At 39.1% G+C, this 9,568-nt stretch overlaps 1 protein-coding gene across 1 annotated transcript in view; it reads left to right on the plus strand.

The window, feature by feature from the left end:
• SPTLC2 (serine palmitoyltransferase, long chain base subunit 2) overlaps nt 1-9,568 on the plus strand; it is a 126,407-nt gene that overhangs the window by 67,778 nt on the left and 49,061 nt on the right. The window contains exons 6-7 of the mRNA XM_006864764.1: nt 7,063-7,156; nt 9,016-9,121. Coding sequence (XP_006864826.1) covers nt 7,063-7,156; nt 9,016-9,121 — 200 coding nt within the window. The remainder of the gene's footprint in view (nt 1-7,062; nt 7,157-9,015; nt 9,122-9,568) is intronic.

Here is a 9,568-nt window from a genome sequence, read left to right on the forward strand (position 1 = left end):
GGAGCCCTGTACAGGGTGACCATGGGTTGGAACCAATTCGACATCATTTAACAATAACAGCAAATACTGGAGTCCTGATGTGATGCTGTAGGATAAGCACTGGTTCGCAAAGTCGCTTTGAACCGCAAGGTGGCATTTCAAACCCACCAGTCACTTCTCAGAAATCCTAGACAGGGTTGCTATGAGTCAGAACCAGCTCGACCACACTTAGTAACAATATTGATGTTTCAGGAGCCCTCATGCTGTAGGTTAGGAATGAAAGCTGCTAACTGTAAGGCCAGTGGTTCAAACCCACCCCCTGCTCCATAGGAGACAGTTGAGACTGGCTGCTCCCATAAAAATTCATAGTCCCAGAAACCCTATTCAGGATTGGTATGAGTCCATACAGGTGTTTTGTTTTGTTTTTTAATATTGATAGCTAGGAGCCTTGGTGGTACAGTGGTTAAGCACTTGGCTAACCAGAAGATCAGCAGTTCAAACCCAGCAGTTTTTCCACAGCAGAAAAATGTGACAGTTTATCGTAGGATAAATTCTTAAGCTGCCATAATGGTATATAGTACATAGCCGCGACAACCCTGTCATACTGTTCTTTTCTGCAGGGTCTTGTCTCGGAGGAGACTCGACAGCCGTGGGTTAGGTTTCAGTTTATTGATATCTCACCACTTGTCTGTCATTCAGTCCTGGCTATGATTCTGGAGTTTGTGCCACCAGTATATTTCAGCTATAGAAATAGCTGAATAGTAGGGTCACCCACGGTGGACAGTTTCAACAAAGCTTCCAGACTAACGCAGAGGTGGAAAAATGGCCTGGCAGTCTACTTCCAAAAATTAACCAATGAATATCTTGTGGATCACAGTAGAGCATTGTTCAACTTGCTTTCTCTGATGATATGTCATCAGGAGGGGCTGATCTTGCTTGATGAAATAGAGACCAGCGAGGTTATGGGAGACCCTCAGTGAGCTGGATCAACACACCAGTCACAGGGATGGACTTGAATATGTGACAGTCAGGAGCATGTTTAAATTTTATTTCATATAAGGATATATTGGGCTCCTGGTGTGGTGCTGCAGAATCAGCAGTGGACTGTGAACCACAAGGTTGGCAGTTCAAGCCCACCAGCTGCTCCTTGGAAACCCTGTACAGAGTCACTATGAGTCAGAATTGACTGGACGGCACTTCATAACAATCAAGGATATACTAGAGTAATTAAGGCATCTAAAAAGGAGGTGATAAGCAAAAAATTAGAATTATACTGTAGATTTTTCCAGAAAATTAAAGTAGCTGGAAATAGAAGAATAACATTTTGTGTAGAGGAAACGATGGGGGTCCTTTTAAGTTGTAGTGTGCCAAGATGGGTAAGTAAAGAATTTGAAGTCTTGCAGAAGAGAAATCTCATATTTTCAATATGAACACTTTTGTAAAAGGGTAATTTTAGACTTACAGAAGAGTTGCAAAAATAGTACAGAGGGTTCCTGTGTATGCTTAATTTAACTTACCTTTATTTTAGCATCTTACATAACTGGAACGTTTATCAAACCTGAAAAATAAACCTCAATACAATTAACTAACATGTAGAACTTTTGGCTATCCCTGGTTAATTCTACTGCTCCCCCTTCTCTATTCTGGATCCAGTCCAGAGTCCACAGTGCATTTAGTTGTTGTAGCTCCTTAGCATCCTTTATCTGTGACACTTCCTGTCTTCCCATGTCTTTCATGTATGCTCTTGGTACCTCTGAAGAGTACTGGCCACTTGTTTTGTAGAATCTCTCTTTTGTCATCATTTGGTTGAAGTCATGCATTACTGGAATGGGTAGAACAGAAGTTGTGCCATTCTTAGTTCATCATATCAAGGGAGTATGAGGGGGTTTCAGAAAGTTTGAGGAAAAACTCCACTATCTTTTAGTTACATTTTTCCAGGAACGATTTGAAGCCCCATCATACGTCATTTTAATATACGTTACTAGTGATATTAACTGTGATCACCTGGCTAAGAAGCCTACCAGCCTATTCGCTGCTATGTGCTTATTACTTTTTCCTTTGTACTTGCCAAATATTGTGACAGAGGTACATTAATAATATGCAACAGTATATCAAAAAGTTCATATAAATGGAAAAATCTAGTGCACCCCCCAAACTTTCTGAAGGCCCCTCCTATAAATACCTGATTTCTAATTAAGTTTTCAACCACTATTTTTAGCATCCATCTGTGGATACTTTTTTCCTCTGTTTTACAGATAAGTGTACAGAAGTACCCTTTTCTCTCATCCTTGTCAAGTGAAGTGGTTTACAACTTGGAAAGAGAGATAAAGTAACTTGCCCAGGATTACACAGCTACCACCTGTGGGCAGTGTCTGGATTTGGACAGTGGCTGTCTGACCCCAGATTCTATCAGTCTCCTTTGAATGACATTCACACTGCTTGTGTTCTTTTGCTACTGCTCTATTGCTTGTACAAAATCATACATTTGTGCAAATTGTACGTCTTTGTGTTCTTGTTTATTTGTAGATAGATTCATAAAAATAGAATTGCTTAAAAGATACGCATTTGAAATTTGGAAGATATTGTTAAACTTCTTTCACTTTCACCAACACTTTATAAAAAAATTCTTTTCTCTCTCTTGCCATTGCTAATCCTATTACCAATCTTTTTTTTTCTCCTCCCATACCATTTTTGCTTATCTAACAGGTAGAAAGCATCCTGTTCGGTATAAGGGACGTCATCATGTATCCATCACCCAGCTTTGTTATTAACATTTTGACATTATTTTAACTCTGTTTCCTTACTTTGTTTAAAAAAAAAAAAATGCAGTATTTACAAATAAAAATCCTTGATATATTATCCCTACATATGTCAATATGTATCTAACAGATAGGAACTTTTTAAAAACAGCTGTTTTATGGTGGTATATGTATAATTCAGTAATTGTACATATATTTATGTATACTTGAGAGCACTTAACAAGAAAACCATTATCATGCTTAACAAAATGAGCTTTAATTTTTTAATACCATGGCATACCCGGTCTGTGTTCAACTTTTCCTTATTATCTCAAGTATTTCTTATTAGGTCTCCTAGAAAGGCCCATGTGTTAACAGCTGATTGATGTGACTCTTAGTCTCTTAACTGTAACAGTTTTGCTGCACTGTTTTGGTTTTTGGCTTACATATACACCTGATACACTGTTGAACCAATTGGTCATTTGTTCTAAAGGATTTCCCACACTTTGGATTTTATCATTTTGCATTCTTGTGGTATAAAGCATTTTCTTCTACATTCAGTATTTCCTATAGTCTGATTGTTACATCTAGAGACTTCTTAATTAGATTCACGTTAAGTTTTTCTGCCAAGAAGATTTATAGGTGGTACTTTCTATTGTATTACAACAGCAGTCACTTTGGTGTCTTGTTTTCTCTCTCTTTGTGTCATTAAGATTAATCTATGGATTGTTTCCATCAGCTTGAGCCACCCATTATGAAGTTCCCCATCAATCTTTCACTTAGTGATTTTAGCAGCCATTTGGTGTATTTTCTTTACAACACAGTGACTTACTAATTCTGTATTCCTTCTGCATTTGTTAGCTGGAGCTCTTTCAAAAAGTTATTTCTCTTTAGCCATTTGGTAACAATAAAATCAAATGTGCATGATGCTTGATTACCATCATTTGTTTATCAAGGTTGAGAAGGAGTTGGTGTTCTAGCAACCTCCACATAGGACCGGTGTGTGTGAATCTATTTCTTTTGGTTTGAGTATTATGATGAACTCATGGATTTTTGTGTACTCAGTGTGTTTCCATATTACAGTCATCTTTTTATACATAAAGTTTTCTTTGGCTAATGGGTGCACCTTCAAGTTGACTTCTGTAGTGTCGTGTTTTTTTGAATGAGTTTGAGTAGCCAGATCTTTAAAAACAAAAACAAAAAAAACTCTTGTATTCCACTGACAGATTAGGGAAAGAGAGTTTCCCAGAGGCCATCACACTTGGTGATCAAGTGTTTAGAGAGGACCCTCCCACCTGTAGTAGGTTTTACTATTTGTAGAGTACTTAGTCTCAAGGAGTTTTGCAAGAGTGTTAAAGGTATGTTTGTGGATTTCAATAACTTGGTTAGACATCTTGAAAATAATGGGCTACAGTAGAGCCAGTCAGTAAGGGGGGTTGTTGTTGGATCGAGTCGGTACCGATTCATAGCGACCTTATACAAAAATATACGACATTTATGGATAGAACTGTGAGTAGATTTCAAGAATATTCTATAAGAATAACTTTTAAAAGAGAAAATTGTGTAAATTTGACTGTCACTTAAGCTAGAATTAGGGTGATAATTTAATTAGTTATAGGCAATTATCCACTGAAAAGTCTTCCTCCTAGTCACCCAATTTCTATCTTCAGAGGTAATAAGTTTTGCCAATTCCGTTTGAGAACCACACCTGACACAATCTGGGCACATACCTCCATTTACATAGTGGTGTATAACCTGCTCGTCTTTCTGTTGCATATGCAACACCTGCAGTGAACAACTTTGAACGTGTTTCCATTTGTTATGAAGGGGCTTCAAAAAGTTTGTGGAAAAAAGGAATTGAACAATAATTTATAGTAATTGCATCACTTTATCTGTAAAATAAAGTACTATATATAAAATTCTGAAGCCAGAACGTAAGTGCATGTCTGTTGTTGTTCAGGACTGTGGAGTTGGTTCTAACTTATAGTGACCTTTGTATAGGGTTTCTGAGGAGCAGCTATTGAGTTTGAATCACTGACCTTGCTTTTCAGACTGACCTTGTGGTCCAGTGCTTATCCTACAGCGCCACACCAAGACCAAATTGCCCTTTGTAGAGGTTGTACCTGTTTATGCTTAAACTAGCAGTGCATGTGAACACTGGACTGGGCATCACAAGCTACGCAGTTCAGACCCACCAGCTGCTCCTTGGAGTCGGAACCTACTCCACGACATTACAATAACTTTTCAATTTAGTCAATTTATGTATCCCCTGAAGTGGTCTGAGAAGTTTTGTCGGTGTGCTTGTGTAGTTTTTGAAACAGAGGGCTACAGCATGTATCAAAAAATTCCTGTCTCTGTGATACAAAGTACTGATGGATGCCCTGACTTAACTAGTATCTGTGTTCCCATTGGGTCACTCACTCACATTGCTTTGTTATTGTAGCACTTCTAAAGGAAATCTTGTAAAAATGAGTCTCCGTTTAGTCCATGCACTTTGCTTTTTGCATATTACAATCTTGTTAACCTTGTTGCTACCTTTTATTGTGTGATACTCTTAGAGAGATGTATGGAATGAGTCTTTAACATTTATCAGACACTAAAAAAGCATCTTAGAATAGGAAAATGATGAACTGAAGCAATTTAGTAAAATTATAGGCACACCTGATTTAGAAACGTCTTGATCCCACAAGTGGTAACTTTATGGGTTGTTGCCACAGCTGGTTAAGGCTGGTTCAGAACTTGAGCAAGTTTGTCCCAGTAAGTTATTACACACCATTTCACCAAGACTTTGTGCTCTCGAGTTTTTGAGCATCAACTTTACTTACACTCTGATTGGCATTAATACTCATGGTATACTGGGAAGTTAAAGGAAATGGCAACTCTTAGTATGGGATGAGACACTCCTTCGTTTTCCTTCAACAAAAGGTTATGAACCACTGTGCCTGTGAATAAAATTCCTTACATTAGTCACTCCTAGGCATAATAACAATGAGCCGTACTGTAGAGTAGACCCATTTGGGTTTTTTTGGCAGAGGCAAAAAAAAACCCTTTTCTCTGAATTAAGAACTTACAATTTTAAGAGCCTCGTGAGAGGTAGAAGAATAAGAACTGGGGAAGACATTTTTTTAAAGGTGCTTTTGACCTTTCTTTTTGTCCTAGCAGAAACGTAGAGAAAGGCTTTTCAGTGCATCTCTGGGTGGCACAAACTTTACTGCTCAACTACTATTAGGAAGTTTGATGCTTTGAACCCACCCACTGATAGCTGGGCAGACAGCCCTGAAAATCATATGAAGCAGTTCTGCTCTCCACACGTGGGGCTCACCATGAGTCCGAATTCACTCGAGGGCAACTAACAATAACAGAGCTTGTGAAGGAATTTTAAGGGCAAAACGAAGTTAGATCTGAGTGGAAGAGAATGGGTGGTTTCCACAACATTACTCCCTCTGCCACCACACCCTAAAGCCTTGTTCTCACACATAAAGGAGACCATTCTACCAAAACTCACAGAAGTCTTGAGTCAAACAAACCTGAACCTTTATTAAAAATATCACACTGTAGGTATAAGTATACATCTATTGGTATGTCATTCACAGTACTAAAGAAACAAAATAAAATAAAGGCTACAAATCTGTTGATCTACTTCTAAGATTTTCACCCACCCAACCCCCTCAAAATAATATGTGCTGATTGTTATATTGTTAAGTACCTTCGAGTTGGTTCTGACTCATAACAACTCTCTATAGGGTTTCTGAGGAACGTATACTGGGTTTGAACTGCCAGCCATGTGGGTCACAGTCCAGGACTGACCCTATAGCGCCACACCAGGACTCCACCATGTACTACCATCCCATTTTTTCTTAAAATTGACGGTGTAATTACTATAAAAAGACTTTCTTAATAGGATATAATTATTAGCAATCTTAGTATTTTATATAAGCCCTGGTGATCCTAATTATGGCACTTGGCTGAGAACCAAAAGTTACATGATTCTAACCCATTAGCCACTACTTGGGAGAAAGATGTGTTAGTGTGCTTCCAGAAAGATTTACAGCTTTGGAAACCCTGTGGAACAGTTATACTCTGTCTTAGAGGCTCTCAATGAGTCTGATTCAACTTGAGAGCAGTGGGGTTTGGTTTTGTTTGTTGTTGTTAAGTGCCATCAAGTAGGTTTCAACTCACAGCAACCTGGTATAGGGTTTCCAAGGAGTGGCTGGTGGTTTTGAACTGCCAACCTTGTCATTAGCAATCTCCAGTGCCTGTCCTACAATGTCACACCATTTTGTAATTTGTGTAATGAAACCTTTGTCTTCCAGGTTCTTATCTCAATGTGTTTGTGGTTTTGTAGGGTTGCCTGATTCTAAGTGATGAATTGAATCATGCATCACTCGTTCTAGGAGCAAGATTGTCTGGAGCAACCATTCGGATCTTCAAACATAACAGTGAGTTTACTGTGGAATTGACTGCCAGCCTTCTTTGCATTAATACTCTTTGGTCAGTGGAGGTGGTACCATTAATTGTATTAATATTAGAAAATACAAATGAAGCTCAAGTGTTGACATTTTTAAATGCTGTCGAGTCGGTTCTGAAACATAGCACCCTTGTTTGAACCGCCGACCTTGTAGTCAGCAGTCTTGATGACTGTGGTGTTTCTTGCCATAACACTAGGAGTGTGGAGATGAGTAAAGGATGATCTCTGATTACAGGGGTTTGACTGGCTAGCAAACAAGACTTACAGACATGCCACTAGCTACAGTACAGTGGATAGATCCTGAAATAAATATGTGTGTGTGTGTGTGTGTGTGTGTAATTGTTGTTGAGTGCCGTGGGGTCGGTTCCGACCCATAGAGACCCTGTACAGGGTTTCCGAGGCTGTAAATCTTTACGGGAGCAGAAAGCCTCATCTTTCTCCCTTGGACCAGCTAGTAGTTTCGAACTGCTGACCTTAAGGTTCGCAGCCTGACTCGTAACCACTATGCTACCAGAGCTCCATATATATATATATATATATCACAAAGGCACAGGAAAAGGTAACACTAAACCAAATATTTTTCTTCCTAAATGGAAATATCTTTGTGCATTAATCACTTGTAGTAAAAATCCATAACTTTCATAGTTAAAACACTCAAGTGTTGGGAGAAAGGTTGGATTACCAAATAATATATTGTAATCTCTTTTGCCAAAATTTGTACATGTATGGACAAAATTCTAGAGGAGTGTTGTTGTTTTTGTTAAGTGCCGTTGTGGCTGGCAAGCTTGAACTGCCGACCTTGTGGGTCAAACCAATTTTGCAGTCCAGTGCATTAACCCACAGCGCCACACCTCTGGATTAGAAATGCTGTGGCTCTGTAGGATAGCCACAAGGTCTTCAGAAGATCAAGCCCAACAGCTGCTCTGAGGGAAAAAAGATGAGGCCTTCTGCTCCTACAAAGACTTACATCCTCGCAAACAATATACAGGGTGGCTGTGAATCGGAGTCGACTCAACGGCACTTAACAGCATACCTCTGGGTAGAAGGATTATTAATGGTAATTATTTTCTTTTTGTCTTTGTCCGTGTATAAAATGTTTTATGATGCGGGATAGTGTTGTATAACTTGCTATTTTGTTCTTACAATGCATGGCTTCACTATTTGTCAGAATAGGTAGCCCTGTAGTGGTTACGAATCGGGCTACAAACTGCAAGGTCAGCAGTTCAAAACTACCAGCTGTTCTGTGGGAGAAAGATGAGACTTTCTGCTCCCATAAAGATTTATAGCCTTGGAAACCCTGTACAGGGTTGTTATGAGTTGGAACAGACTCCACGGCATACAACCACCACCACCACCACCACATTCTTTATGTCCGTATTTGTTGTTTAGGAAGTAAATGTTTTTGCAGTGGTTTATTCACGCTGTTCTTGCTCATATCTTCTTTATGCATTTATTCCTGAGTGACTCAGCAGGATTAGAGATTCACCTTGATTCTGTAAACACAAAGAAGCTACCTGAGTGACAAGATTACTTAACATGTAACATTGGTCATTTCATAGCTTGCTAGCCAACGGAATCCGCTACACCACACTCATTTAGTCATGTTTCTATGACTTTGAGCATTTGATAACGTTTTAGATGAGATTTCAATTCAAACTGGCAGGAACTCACCTATTTTCCCCTATCATTTCCCGACCAACTCAAAGTATGTTGATGTCCTTTACTATCTCAAACACACTTTCTGATTAAGAAGTGTATACCTGAATTTCTAGAGTGAAGTTAAGAAAGAGGATGATAGTTTGTGCTGAAATTAATTTTTGTTTACTGTAGATATGCAAAGCCTAGAGAAGCTATTGAAAGATGCCATTGTTTATGGTCAGCCTCGGACACGAAGGCCTTGGAAGAAAATTCTAATCCTTGTGGAAGGAATATATAGGTAATCCTGCTTTTATTTTCTTATCTTTGTGACTTAACCCCATGAAGTGATAGAATTTTTAAGTTGAAGGGTACGGTATTCAGAAACCCCTTTGGAAACTAGGGAGACCATGTTTATGGCTCTTATAAATACCTGCAAGCAAAGCCAGCACAGAACGGAAGTGTTTTTGTCTGCCTCTTCTTTTTTTTTTTTCTTAAATATTTTATTATGAATTATGTGATAGTTTACATGGGAGAACATTAGTTTTACATTCATTCTGTCGTATATCGTCTCATTGCCATGGTTACAATCCCCTCCATGTGATCCTTCCCCCGTGCCCCCCAGGTCTTCAGCACACAGTAGCTCTCCCTGTCTGGATCTAAAGTCTCCAGCTGCTCCATCGCTCCCCGTCATCATCTCTGCCTCCATTTCAGGCATCACTGCTTCTCTGGGTAGGGTCCCGCTCTC

Source organism: Chrysochloris asiatica, unplaced genomic scaffold, assembly GCF_000296735.1.
Source record: "Chrysochloris asiatica unplaced genomic scaffold, ChrAsi1.0 scaffold00070, whole genome shotgun sequence".
NCBI lineage: Eukaryota > Metazoa > Chordata > Mammalia > Afrosoricida > Chrysochloridae > Chrysochloris > Chrysochloris asiatica.